Raw genomic sequence first — 15,709 nt, forward strand, 5'->3', positions numbered from 1 at the left:
ACCTTCCAAATATTTTTTCAAATGAAACCTGAAAATGTTATTTCTTGGAGAAAATGCCCTAAATATTCCTGTTAAGACTAAATAAAACAATGGTTACATTATATAAAAAAATTTACTGTAAACGACATACAGACTATCAGTTCCACAGGACAAACATAGTGAGTAGGACAACAAACTCCAGAATGTATTTTTATAACTGTAGCAACAGCAATAACTCCGTGGCGAATTCAGTTTTTCTGACAAAATGGGAGGTTTTCTGCATTTGTCACTTGAATACAACTACAGAAGGGTTGTCTAAGCCTGCTTTGTTTTACTCCATACCATTTTACTATGAATTTGCTCTTAAGAAAGAAATGCCACATTTTTACCTGTTTGTAAATTAAATTCCATTCCAATCCCAGAAAGTTTAATGCAAACTTTTATGCCCACGTATACTAAATGTGATCCCTACATAATTTTTGCAGGAAGTGACCCTGTAAACTTTTGAAATCTACGCTAATAGAAAATTCTTTCTCTTTCAAGAAGATAAAGCGAATTCTCTTTTTGAATGGAAATTATCGACATAGGCAAACATCATAATTTTCTGTATGTATACAACTGAGTCTGCATTTCTGTTCTCATAATAAATATGTTTTAAAATGACCCCCAAGGACAGGAATACATTACCTACCTGCAGTGGTCTCTGTTTATCACTGCTCTTAGGAGATTTTAATCCACTTGTTTGTTGCTGTAAGAGAAGTTGTCTTGCTGCTTGGAGAGCCTAGAAGTAAAAAGGGAGCAACATCTAAATATTTTGTTAAAGGTAAATTGAGGATCAGTTATTCCCTGGTTACTAGTAATAAGCTTCAATGTATAAGAAGCCCATCCAACCCTCCTTTCTAGAGAAAATCATTAAATATTCTTGTTTTCTAATGTGAAAAAAATTTACATAACACACATATACAAATTTACTTAAAACCACAGAGATGGCTTTTATCCTGCAGGAAATAAAGTTAATTTGTTTAAAGTGCTTGAAAAGAAAAAATATCACAAACTGCCTCAGTAATCTCATTTCCACAAGGAACTTGTCTTTGAATGTTCAACTATAATGCTCACTCCCTTTTAAATCATCATCCAATTTGTATTTTCATATTACAATTTTGAAGCAAAAGCAGTAGACTTCAAGTGTTACTGGAAGCTGTAATTAAATTTGACAAATCAACATCAGATTATCTTGAAAGTGAATTAATAAGGATTTTCACTAAAGATTTAAAATACTTTTTTTTTGGTAATTGCAATTCAAGAAGAAACCTCTCCTTTGACAAAATAAAGTGCAATTTCAATGCCAAATAAAATTGAGTGGTTTTCATTTACATTCTTAGCAAAATCAGAGAACAAAGAAATTAGGACTCAACCAATCAGGTTTATTTCTATGTGTGATAGAACACCAATCAAAATAGATATTTTCATTTATTTTTATGGTTTCTTTCCAACTCAGGAAAATAAAACAACATAAGAAATTAATGTAAGCATTTCTTTTGCTGGAAGAGAGGCAGTTTGGCCATTATACTATATACACTAATATAAAAACTGCTGCCATAACAACAACAAAAACGCACATATTGAGATGTTTGAAAGGTTAAAGTATAAACTAATTTTAAAAAAAAACTTTAAGAGCCTTTACTGTACAAACTTATTTTTCTCTCAACAACTGAGTTCAATAAACATTAATGATGAAATTTGCCAACACAGGAAACTAAACCACTTCTTTCCTTCGTTATTCGCTGTTTTAGAATATATGACAAAGTTTTCAAGAAGAGGAAAATATTTTAGATTAATTTTATTCTATAATAATTAAGATTCTAAGCAGGAAAAAGTACAATTTCCATTGGAATCAATGATATGGTTTTTAAGAGAGTTTCTAGTATCCATGACAACAGTTGCTTTGACAAGATGTGCATATGGCATTACACTGCCAGCTGGTGTGAACAATGTTTGAACTACTGCATTGAGATGCTGAGCAAACAGAAAAAGTTGCCATGTCTTAACCCTCGGGGAAGGCAGTCATCCCCTGATCAATTATGAAAAGACAGAAAGGAGGGCTGCTACAGCCTGGCTCCAAGCAAGTTTTCTGAGCAGGCAGCAGACATAGAAACCAAAGTAAACAAACTGCATGCACTCGCACCATCTCCTAACAACACTGATTTATCTTCCCAGGGCAGGATCCGGCATAGTTTGTAAAGCACACTTTTTGGAAATACACTCACTCAAAAAAAATCTCCCTTTTTTCTTATTTTAAATTTTTCAAGTAATCACAAGTCAACCTAAATACTTCTAAGGATGAAACATTCCAGGGAACTTAGCAATTTTATGATGAAGTTCGGTGTGAATAAAAGACCAAATAAAAATTAATTCCATAAACACTTATCGCAAAACACAATTTGAAAAATTTCCCTTGATAGTCCAATAATATTACTTTCTGTTTAAATCACAACTTAAACTAAGTACCAATGATATTTTTTTCAAATGGAAATTACCACTGATTTAGGCTGTGTCAATGTGAAAATCTTGAAAAGTAATCAATTAGTTTTCCTTTTGGTGCCAAATCCACACAAAACTTGCCTAGTATTTTTCATATAATTGTTTTCCCCTTTGAGGTCCTTAGTTTATTTTGCATATACTCAGCCTTATTTAGATTATATTTAATTCTGTAGTTGTTTTACTATTTTTCAAGTATTTTAATAAGGGTAGTTCAGAATCTTGAAGTGAAATCATTGAAATAGACCCCCTCATTTTAGCAAATGGGGAAAATAGGCCTGTGCTTTATTCACCGTATCCAGGCTTCAGGCCAGAGTACATCCCAGTGTGGGTTACTGTCTGTTCTGTCAAAGGAACTGTTAGAATGCAAAGAATAAAACTCTAGCAAAGGAGAACATATGACAAGAGGGCATACCCATTTATCAGAAACTTAAAAAGGGAACTACAATATAAGATTGTATGTTTTCAATTTGTAAATGTTTGAATAGAAAAACTATCACAGGGTATATGTCATTTTTATGGCTAAGTATTCCCACCATCTTTGTGTTGGACTTCATCACATAGTCTACGAATACGTGATGGGGTGCTACTGTCCTGTAACACTCCAATCATTTGACCAATTATTAGTCATAAACTGAAAAATTCCAGAGCTGGAAAAAAAACACACCTTAGAAATTGGTTATCCTAGTTTTCACATTTTGTAGACAAGGAATTGAAGAACCAATACTATAATAACTTGATTAAAGTCACAAAGCAGTAAGTCTGGTCAGAAGCTCAGACTCTTGTCTGTCAAGTACAAAACCCTATCCATTTCTGCCTTACATTCAGTCAACTCTACCCAAACAAGTAAGCCAATGGAATGAATATATGCAATGCCCAATGGCTAAAGAAAGACACTAGAAAATTAGATATGTTAGAGTTGTAGCTCATGAAAATATTGCAAATAGATACATGTGCACTGTTGTTAAAGGAGTACTACTAATAATAGAATACCACAAGCTATTCGGCTAAATTATGCTTCTACTTTTAAAGTATGTGGTTTGCATATGCATTTACATTTATCTTTGAAACAGTCAAGGATTATCTTTCAATACAAAAGCTTATGAAAAAGAACACCTTGCCTATTTCAACATTCTTTTTGCAGCAATAGAGACTTGCCATAGTAAACTGAGAGGTTGGAGAACAAAAAACAATTCCAAGAGATCAAGAATGATTAGAAACTCTTAAACATAAATCTTTTGTAGTTTGCATTTCAACTGCAGGCATTATGTGACATTTTTTATTTCCAGTATTCTGGATAACACTTTAGGACTTAATTTCAGTAAACAATTGCTCAGACACTTTTAATTCATCTTTGCAATTTATTATTGTAGCTACTCAAAAGATGAAAGATTATGAGCTAACATTTCCATCAATATAAGGTGTTAGATGTCAAAATACACAAAATATTAATTTGCAAATCATTTGTCCACTTAAATTGGTAAATAGAAATTTTATATACCAGGATCATTCATAAAGTTCTATGAGCTATTTAAGTATTTATATGATCACCCTCCACAAAAAACCAAAAAGTTAATTTAGAACCAAAGGCAAAAGATGTTTGTTTACAAATCTTTCTTTAATATTGTCTGAGCCTGATTCAAATGAACAAGAAAGAGGTTTCTAAGGCAGCCAAACCTATCTAATTTCCAAAAACAATTTATTTTAAATTAAGACTACACTTTCCTTGATGAAGTTATTTAATTATAGTAAAGCTGAAGAAAACTAAGATAGGACACTTTTAAACTTGAAATCTGATTAAACTAAATATTTTGAAAAGAATAAAAAGCTGTATAATAGATTGAACATATACTTTTGTTGTTGTTGTTAGGCTGCAAGGGTGTAGAAATGCATGTTTTCCAGAATTCAGTGCATTTTGCTCTAAAATATTTATTAAAAACAACATTCTTTTTTTTTTTTTTTTTTTATTGCTTAAAGTATTACAAAGGGTATTACATATGTGTCCATTTTATCCCCCCGCCCTAGACAGTCCCCTAGCCTCCCCTATCCCCCCATGTCTTATGTCCACTGGTTATGCTTCTATGCATGCATACAAGTCCTTTAGTTGATCTCTTACCCCCCTACCTCCTGCCCCGCAACCCTCCCCGGCCTTCCTGCTGCAGTTTGACAATCTGTAAAAACAACATTCTTAATAGTTACTGTGTAATTTCAAATAAAGCACAAATGTTTAAGAATAGTAAAGTTTAAGCATATTACCCTTCTATAGTAGTAATAACTTCGTGCTCATTATGAACCTCATAGAATTCTAATAAGTAGGTTATTATGAGAAATAAGAATGAAAAATCTTTGTGACCTGTCAGATCAATACTTTTTCCTTCTTGGGCAGCACGGAAAACATTACTTTTTTTCATCTTGAAAAACACAGAAATAAAATTGTGAATAGCTTAGAAAAACCCAGTTTAACCAAAAATGTTGAGTACTCTAAGGTTTATAAATAACTTCTTTTTTTCAAAGTAAATATATGTATATTTGGGGAAAAACAGACATCACTCATATCTCTCCCTATAAAAATAGGAATGCTTAACCTATCAGCCTGTTGCATTTGAGACATTAAAATGAAAAATGACATCTACACCCATTAATATCTTCAATGCATAAACAGCACAGCATGACACATTCCTGAGAGCTGAAGGCCACAAAATCTCTCTGAAACATAAATAACAAAGCACTCAGAAGCGTATTTGATGTTGATATTCCTCTCTGAGAAAGACACTGCTGCCTCGGCTTGTTATGAAAACAGATGCAGCCCAAATGGATCTCCTGTAATTGGTTTCAGATAGCGAGGTTAGAAGAAATGTGATACAAGAAATGATTATGTGAAACAGGCGAAACAAGAATGTTTACATAAGCACTCCCCAGTTATACTGACAAGGGGTGTATACTTTGCAGGTAACCAGGACAACAACAACAAAAAATTGCCAGCAGGACATCCAGAATTTTGCTCTTCATACTCCCATATGACATCTTTAACATGTCGCTTTAAAATGATTAAAAAAAAAAAAAACATGAGTTTTCCAACAGAATTTCATTTTCTAAGTATTTTCACAATTGTGGTTGTTAGAAAGTATGTTCTGATCCTTAACAAAGGATATTAATTCCTATTCTGCTTGGTCTTTCCTCATATTATGTTCTCACTAAAAAGAATTTACTGATAAATGTAATCATAAGTCTCATAATGCTATTTAATAGAAGAAAATTAATCATCTAATTGTCATAACCTATTTTCAAACAGCAATCTATCAGAGTGAAATGATGCCTCTGTAGCTATTGACCTTCCATTTTATCATGCCTGATACATAATTAGACTAAATTTGTTTGGGAGGGGAGCTAATTACTAGAAAATATTTTTGAAAATAATTATTTTTGTTTTACAGTGTATTTTACATAAAGTTAAAGAATAAATGTGTGGCTATATGGTGTTTATATTGAGAACCACCATGAAGGCCAAACTAAGAAGCTAAGATCATTTATTTTATGGTACTATAATAAGAGAGAGAAATTCATTGTAAAGCACCCTATTTACCATTCAAATGGCAGACTATTTTGGCTTAGCATTTATGAGGTAAATCCAAAACAGAGACCATCAAGATATTGGATATGTGAAGGAATAGATCCTCATCATCCTCAGAATTTATTAAATATATTTTATTGATTTTTTACAGAGGTGAAGGGAGAGAGATAGAGAGTTAGAAACATCGATGAGAGAGAAACATCGATCAGCTGCCTCCTGCACATCTCCCACTGGGGATATGCGCGCAACCCAGGTACATGCCCTTGACTGGAATAGAACCTGGGACCCTTCAGTCCGCAGGCCGACGCTCTATCCACTGAGCCAAACCGGTTTCGGCAGTCATCCTCAGAATTTATAACGAAGTTCTCAAGGTTCAAATCCAAACCCCGTACTCAGTATATCCCAGTATATCTCCAAACTTCCAGATGAGCTCAGAAACCTCCCACAAAATAAGCCCGTGAGTTAACTAAATAATGTCTAAGACAGGTTTTGATTTTTCAGGTCTAAATTCATACATTCAGTTCAATGGGATAAATAAATTCTCTTCCTCAGAGCTGACATTCTACAGGCTGCAGAACATAATACTAACTAGCCTGGTATTCATACCTCTATTTTCATCATTATTCTGCTAATGATAATAAATTTCTAATAGAATACTTATAAAGAAAATTAATATAATCTATAGCAATACTAAATACAATTCTTGTTCACATATTAAGGAATTCTACCCAACTTTAAAATTCCCAGCATAAAAGGTAATGAATTTTCTTAAAATTGGAACTAATTTTATTAAAATTAACAGTTTTAAAACATCTATTTTTTATGGTACATGTTCCATAAATGACATGGTTTATGTGAATTTTCTCCATTATTTCCCTTTCTGCTATAAAATATTTTGTTACTTTTCTCAAATTACTTTAGATTTATTTTTGTTTCTTACATAATTTAACAGATACCTTTTCTCATTATGAGACCAATAGTCTTCTTTTGTTTCAATAAGGGTTAAGATTCATTACTGTCAAAATTTAAATTGACATATTAGATATTAACCGAAAATACGTGCTAAGAAATTATATCTACAAGTAAACTATTATTTAAATCCTATACCTGGATTTCCCCTCCAATTGAAAAGTGAGATTGCAAAAGAGGTGGCATTGGGAAAATTATCTCTAAAAATAAAACATACCAAAAATCACTTGTAAGTAAAATTTCTTTTTTGCAAGTATGTCCCAGGACCAAGCGAAGAACTAAGTATCGCACACACACATAGATAGGGGGCGAGCTTACCATCCATTAAGAAACTTCTAGCTAAATGTCCAAAAGCCATTCAAATATTTTTAAAACATTACAGGAGTCTATAAGTAGAATAATTTTTTTTTCATTTCATTTGGGGAACTCAGATAAATTTTTTATAGGGACATACATTTGGGCTGAACTTATATGAGAAATAGATCATCTTGTGGAGATAGTAGAACTTGGCTGTGTTAAGTCGAAGCAAAGAAAATTTGGGGTCATAAACAATGAAAAGAATTTATCTTGGATAGAGTATGTTACGGTTTAGGAGCTAGAGAAACATCCTGTGAAGGTTGGTTGGTTGGAGCTAATTATGAATATAACTAAACAATAAGTGGTAAAGGGTCTTGATATTATTGAACAGGTTAGAGACAAATGGTGCTGAATCTGGAAGTGATGGGGATAAGTGTAGGCCAGGACAATATTGACGCCATGTTGTGAAGGATAACTGAGAAGTGATAAAAAGAATGAGAAAATATATGATAGAAAGACCAATGAACAGGTATGTGCAACTGTCCCAGGAAGATAATAAGGGTAATAAGAATCATTTTATTTGAATATAAGAGTCACAAAAGGAATGTAAAAGTATAACTGGCAGGACTTAGTAACTGGGTATGGAGTAAAGGCTAGGAAGGAATAAATAATGACTTCAGAATTTTCAGTCAAGGATAACTGGGGAATAGTTGTGCCACTTTTGAAAAGGGGAAAATCAGATTACAAACCATGATTTTGGAGAGATGATGGTGTTGTTTGCCTGATGGCAGAATAACCAAGACTTTTCTTTAGTAGATACTAACAATGCAGAGCTCTAGATTGAAGGTGATCAGGCTGACAAAGGATTCCTAGTAAGAGGTGAGCTAATAGTTAAGAGAAAGGGAGAGGATTAGATTTCTGATGAAGAGAATAAAGAGAGGAGAAGACTCAAGACCCAAAACTTGAGAAACATCTACATTTTGTTGAGAGGACATTAGGAGATAAATAAAAATGAAAGACAATGAATGGAGAGGAGAGCTTAGTCACTGCAGTAAAAAAGACCTCTGGAAAATGTTGAATCTAGGATTATTATATGGGCCAGCAATTCCATTCCTAGAAACATACCCAAGAGAAATAAAAACACTTGTCTACACAAACAGTTGTACATAACACCTTTACTCCTAATAACTAAAAAGTAAAAACAACCGAAATATCTATCAACTGATAAATAAATGAATAAACAAAATGTAGTCTTTCCACCGAGTGAAATATTATTCAGCCATACAAGAGAAGGAAGCACTGATATATTCTACAGCATGGATGAACCCTGAAAGAATTATGCTGAGTGAAAGAAGTCTGTCATAAAGACCACACATTGTATAATTCATTTATACAAAGGCCCTTAATAGGCAAATCCATAGAGACAAAAAATAAATTAGCCATTGCCAGGGAGAACGGGGAGGGTGAATATACTAAAAACCACTAAATTGTATACTTTAAAAGGATAAGGTGTATGGTATGTAAATTATGCTTCATTAAAGCTGGTAAATATTTAAATGAAAGAATTGTGATGTCAATTGTATCTCAATAAAGCTTGAAAAAAAAGGAAATAAGAAAATATTAGAAAAAATTGTGTAGAAAGAAGATGGTGTTCTGAAATACCAAAAACTCAAAGAGGTTAATGAAAGTTCTTAAATGATCTGATCATTTTCATAACCTATTGGTTCCCACAGAGTATTGAATTAGAAGTTAGACTGCACACAGTTACTGGGGAATAAATGGAGGAAAACCTTGGCCATGAGTACAAACAATTCTTTTATAAATTCTGTGGAGACCAAAATAAAAGAGACTGTGCTTTGAGGATTTTGGTTTGTTTGTTGTTTCAAATAAAGAAAACCTGATGATGAGCTAATAGATAAGGAGAAACTAAAGTTGTAATATAGACTTGAGAAGGTCGCTAAAGGGGATGGGAAGGGACTGAATGGAGCATCTGGAGTAAATGAAAGCTTTGTGGGAGCAGAAACATCAGCCTCTGCGACAGGTTGAGGGGGGAGAGGTAGCTTTGCCCTGCCCCTGTAGGAAGACGAGAGAGCTCACAATGATGGTCTCAGCTCAGGAAGTTAAGGAAGGGTGGTTATCCAGAGAAAGACTGAAATTGCTGGAGAAACAAAGGCCATTCCTCACTTCCCTATCACTCCTGAGAAATATAGCTGGTAGAGTAAAAACTGATATTTAAAATGTTGTTGGAGTATGAAGTGTGCTTCCACAGACACTGGCGACATAAGTATATGAGTGTCTTCTGCAGCGCCGCCTGCAGAACAAATGAGGAACCGCATACTCTTCCACTCTGATCAGATGTCATCACTACTCAGTCAGATTCTCTCTAAACTTTCAACCTGCTCAAAAGGCCTGCTACCTCCAATTACAACAATATACGGTGTGCTGCCCTGACCGGTTTGGCTCAGTGGATAGAGCGTCAGCCTGCGGACTGAAGGGTCCCAGGTTCGATTCCAGTCAAGGGCATGTACCTTGGTTGCGGGCACATCCCCAGTAGGAGGTGCGCAGGAGGCGGCTGATCGATGTTTCTCTCTCATCGATGTTTCTCTCTATCCCTCTCCCTTCTTCTCTGTAAAAAATAAATAAAATATGTTTAAAATAAATAAATATATATATGGTGTGCTATTGTGCATTCTGAAAAAGAACGACAAAAAACGGTTATCTTTAGTTTTTTTAAAAGAGTTCAAAATAAAATATATGTATATATTTTATTGTGCAACTAGGAGAGAAAATATGATATAATGGTATTACCCAGATTTCAGAAGACATTCTTCTGCCTTTTTAGTTGAGGAACTTGGACTACTTACTTAATCCCAATAAGCCTTAATTTTCTTGTCTCTTAAAGGCAGTTCGTAATATTTACCTTTGCATATAGGTGATTGCTGAATCAGAGAAGATAATGTATTTCAAAATATTCTAAGAACTAAAGTATAAAGTAGTAGTATTTCAAGTGAAGGCTTGAAATTACTATATAGAATTGCTCCAGTGGGTATGTTCTTGCATGTATAAGTACTGGTCAATTGAGACTGACTCTTGATTTTTAGCTTTATAGTGACTTTTATAGATAGATATATGCATTTTAACCAATGGGCCTAGCATACTGTAATTGCTAAAAATTTACCTCAATACTTATTTTAGTTTTTCACAATCTGTTCAAGTAGAAAAATGTCCCAATAGCTAGGAAGCATACCTTAATAGCTTTATGCTCTGTCATACTTTACAAAGTTGTATTTTAATCTCCTTTGAGATTGAGTGAAAGAGTTTATAACTGTATGAATGTCCTGGTCAGATACACCCCTCTCCTCTCCAGGTCACCATCGCCACATCTGCATGAATATACACTACACACCCTATGCTACAGGATCATCTGCCTCAAGGGTCTGTTAGTATAATAAGAAAATAAAAAAATACATTTAAGATCACCACAGTGCAATGCCGAAAAGTGTAGTCCATTAAAAATAAGTACAAAAAGTGGCTATGGGGTTTCAGCAAAAAACAAAAAGGAAGGAAAAGAGAACTAATGTGCATTAAGTGCTCATTATATGCCAATATAACTCTAAATACTGGACATGCTATTTCATTTCACTCCCAGAACACCCTCCTTCTATCTTAGATGCCTAAACTGAAGCTCCGAGTGCTTGGGTTATATGGCCAAGCTGCTTCACGTATTCTTGAAATGGCATAGCAGTCTGAAAGATGCTCTGACTGACTTTGATGCTCTGACTGAACCTTTCTATAAGGAGCAGTCAAGAAGAAAGTATCATGGAGGAAACTTTTATACTGTAAAAGGCTTAAGTAAAAATCTTCTTGGGGCATAAAGAAAACAAAATCTATTCTGAGTCACTCAAATGACATTACTAATTATGTCAACTAAAACAACATGAAGAATTCCATGATCTTAATAACATTTCATGAGGAGAATTAGACATGGAAGCTTACACACTAAAGGGAATTTACGATCCTTAAAAACAGTGTATTTGAAAGTTATTAAGCACTGGATTCAGGATGTTGGTTATAGACAAGAAACAAATATTAAAGATGTTAACTTTTTTATTATTATTTTTAAAATATATTTTTATTGCTTTCAGAGAGGAAAGGAGAGGGAGAGAGATGAAAATATCAATGATGAGAGAGAATCATTGATCAGTCACCTCCTGCACGCCTGCAACCCGGGCATATGCCCTGACCGGGAATTGAACCTGGGGCCCTTCAGTCTGCAGGCTTATGCTCTTTCAACTGAGCCAACCCTCCCAGGGCAAGATGTTAACTTTTTTAATAGAGAGGAAGGGAGAGGGATACAGATAGAAACATTGATGAGAGAGAAACATCATGGATTGGTTGCCACCTGCACACCCCCTACTGGGAATCTGGAGTACTCTAGCTTCCTTCAATTGAGACACAGATGAGAAAAATGCAAATCTTTGTTTCTCTGTTCCCCGCCCCCCTCACCCCCCTCCTCCCTCACCAGGATGGAATCTGTAGCCAGGAACCCTGAGGCAAAGACTATGACCCTGTCTGGCACCAAGGGGAAGAATATACTACAGCGAATCTAAAGAAAAGAGCCTGAAGGCAGAGCACCTCTGCTTAGGGAACCCAGAAGCTAACTGAGCTAGTCCCAGAGGAGGAAAGAGAAGGTGAGAACAAAACCATCTGAGGGGAGACGGTGCTTGACTAGTTCAGGGGCAGACACAGGGGGGCAGATCCCCAGGAAAAGCCCCTCAAGCTAAGCTTCAAGTTCTTAGAAACACAATGACAGAGTCACCAGAGGCTTCCGAAATTCCAAGTTCTTTTTTTAAACATTTTTTTTCTTTATTGATTAAGGTATTACATATGTGTCCTTATTCCCCCATTTTCCCCCCACACCCCCCACTCATGCCCTCACCCCCCCTCCCCCGCCCCCCATGTCTGTGTCCATTGGTTAGGCTTAATGCATGCATATAGGTCCTCCAAGGTCTAATCCCAGCACCATTCCAAGTTTCCTGAAGACCTCATCTCTGTCAGTGACGAACTCTGAATAAATTCCTTCTTCCCTGCTTAAAATTTACTAAAGAGTGAAACATAAAACTCATTGGGGAGGGGAAATACTAATCCTTGACAACTAATATGCTAATGACGCACTGCACTTACTCAAAAAATATGGATTGAATGAATAGAGGTAAGAATGCTCTGTTTATATTAAAATAGATTATATTAGGCTGTGTTATTCAGAAGGTAAATAATAAGGCACATGTACGCATGTGCAATACATTTTAAAACTAATTAGCAAAGATAGATTTTAGAGATCTTGAGCAAATTCACTTTAGGGAGGAACCCAGGGTTTTTCCAGTTTATGTTCCAGCTATTATGGAGCTTAGGTTAGATGATTTTCAGCATATAAAGTGGTAAATTGTAGTTATTATAAGACATGGATAATACCACAGCTCCAGAAAGAGGGGATAGAAGGTCCCAGAAAGGCTTCCTGCTTTTAGGAAATAACTTGATAAGAAATAATACTCCTAATGGTGACTATGTCTTCATTCTTTTCTTCCCCTACTACTACAATGAGACTTGGGACTAGGAAGACTGGGAAAGAAGAAATATTTCTCCAAGTGTCAGTGGCCCACAAGCTGAATGTATATATCTAATCCAAATCCAAGGTGTAAGATTCTGCATCCTGGTTTAACACAAGCACTAAAAAAATCTAAATCATCAGATAATCTTACTTGTTAAGTGAATACACTTAATTACCCTTAATATCTAGTATTATAAGCTCCTTAAGGGCTAGAAATATTTCTCTTTTTTCCCCCTTTTTTTCACTTTTTATAAAAAATGAACACTTTGCAGTATAGTTTGCATCCAATGTAATTGTATGCTTTTAACATTTTAACAGAAGTTACATTTTACATCTTATACAACTACAGCGAAATATCAAGACTAGGAAATTAATATTGGTACAGTGTAGGTGTATACTCTTTATCACATACTAGAGACCCAGTGCACGAAATTCGTGCACTCGGGGGGGGGGGGTGGTGTCCCTCAGCCTGGCCTGTGCCCTCTCACAGTCCGGGAGCCCTCAGGAGATGTCCAACTGACAGTTTAGGCGTGCTCCCCAGGGGTAGGAGGCCTAAGCCAGCAGTCAGACATCCTTAGCACTGCCACGGAGGCGAGAGAGGCTCCTGCTACCGCCGCTGCGCTCGTCAGCCATGAGCCCAGCTTCTGGCTGAGCGGCACTCCCCCTGTGGGAGCACACTGATTACCAGGGGGCAGCTTCTGCGTTGAGTGTCTGCCAGCTGGTGGTCAGTGAATGTCATAGCAACTGGTTGTTCTGCTGTTCGGTCGATTCGCATATTAGCCTTTTATTATATAGGATTTAAATGCATGTAACCACTACGGCAATCAAGAGGCAGAAGTGTTCCATCACCACAAAGACCCACTTTGTAGTCACACTGTTCTGTGTTGGCCTCAGCCCAGGGACAGTGATGCTATGAGCTGAAAATGCCTGAGGCACTCTCTGAGCCTGTACTACTGGTGTGAACTCCCAGACATTTCTCCCTTCAGAGCCAGAGTTGTGGCTGAACTGGTCCTTGGTTTTTATAAGACACACCACAGCAACAACCATCAGGAAACTTTGAAAAGACAAGGTTTATTACTCACTAGTCCTAGAGGCTACAAGGCACACCCAGGGCCAGAGGTGAGGCCATGGGAAGGAAGGGAACCAGAGAGGAAGGGGGAAGGGAGGGAGAGAGAGAGAGAGAGAGAGAGAGAGAGAGAGAGAGAGAGAGAGAGAGAGAACTGACCTGGGAATCTGCCTTTATTGGGGTTGAGGGTGTGGTGCCTGGGTTTTCTCAGGTTCACGCTTTCAGAAATTAATGGCCTCATAGAATGTGTTAGGAACTATTGCCTCTTCATTTTTCTGGAAGAGTTTGAGAAGGATGGGTTTTAAATCTTCTTTGAATGTTTGCTAGAACTCACTGGTGAAGCCTGGACTTTTATTTTTTGGGGAGGATTTTGGTGGTTGTTTCAATTTCCTCACTGCTGACTGGTCTATTTAGATTTTCCAATTCTTCATGATTTAATCTAGGAAGATTATATATTTCTAGGAACTTATTCATTTCTTTGAGGTTATTGAATTTGGTGGCATATAGTATTTTATAATATTCTAGTATGATCCTCTGTATATCTGTGATGTCTGTGGTGACTTCTCTTTCATTTCTGATCTTATTTATATGAGTCTTTTCCCTTTTCTCCTTAGAGTGTCTCGTCAGGTTGTTTATTTAGGATTTTTCTTGTTTCTTAAGATAGGTATGTAATGATATACACTTCCCTCTTGTTACTGCTTTTGCTGTATTCCAGAGGTTTTGATATGTTGTGTTGCCATTCTCATTTGTTTCTATATACCTTTTTATCTCATCTTTGATTTCTTCTTTGACCCAGTCATTTTTTAATAGTGTGATTTTTAATCTCCATGAATTTGTGGGTTTCTTTGCTTTCTTTTTGCAGTTGATTTCTAATTTCAAGGCACTGTGGTCAGGATACATGCATAGTATAATTTAAATCTTCTTCTGAATTTGTTGATGCTAGTTCTGTGACCCAACATTGTGGTTTATTCTTGAGAATGGTCCATATGTGCTGGAGAAGAATGTATAATCTGATGTTCTGGGATGAAATGTTCTGTAAATGTCAATTATGTCCATTTGGCCTAGTGTTTCATTTAAGACCGATATTTCTTTATTGATGTTCTGTTTGGTTGATCTGTCTAGAGCTGTCAATGGCATATTAGGGTCTCCAACTATGATTGTGCTTTGATCTGCTTCTCCTTTTAGTTCTGTGAGTAGTTGTTTTATAAATGTCGGTGCTCCCTGGTTGGGTACATATATATTAAGAAGTGTTATGTTTTCTTGATGTAGTGTTCCCTTTAGCATTATAAAGTGTCCATTTTTGTCTCTTGTTATCTTGAAATCTATTTTGGTAAATATAAATATGCGTACACCTGATTTTTTGAAGATGTTATTTGCTTGGAGAATAATTTTCCATCCTTTTACTTCAAATTTACCTTTGTTTTTGAAGCTTAGATGGTCTCTGGTAGGCAGACTATGGTTAGGTTTTGTTTTTATCCACTCAGCTATTCTGTGCCTCTTCACTGGTGAATTCAGACCATTTGCATTTAGGGTAATTATTGATGTATAAGGATTTCCTATAGCCATTTTATATTTTGTTTTCTGGTAGCTCTGCGCCTCCATTGGCCGTCTGCACTTTCCTCCCTTCTCATTTGCCAGTTTATTCTTGGATGCCCACCTTTAGGTGTTTCAGTGTGCAGTT

The 15,709-nt window shown here is 35.8% G+C and overlaps 1 protein-coding gene across 1 annotated transcript in view; it reads right to left on the reverse strand.

Annotated features, from left to right (window-relative positions):
* Positions 1–15,709, reverse strand: part of FOXP2 (forkhead box P2) — a 691,137-nt gene that overhangs the window by 162,966 nt on the left and 512,462 nt on the right. The window contains exon 5 of the mRNA XM_036328924.1: positions 671–760. Coding sequence (XP_036184817.1) covers positions 671–760 — 90 coding nt within the window. The remainder of the gene's footprint in view (positions 1–670; positions 761–15,709) is intronic.

This window comes from Myotis myotis, unplaced genomic scaffold (genome assembly GCF_014108235.1).
Source record: "Myotis myotis isolate mMyoMyo1 unplaced genomic scaffold, mMyoMyo1.p scaffold_m19_p_11, whole genome shotgun sequence".
In the NCBI taxonomy this organism is placed as follows: Eukaryota; Metazoa; Chordata; class Mammalia; order Chiroptera; family Vespertilionidae; genus Myotis; species Myotis myotis.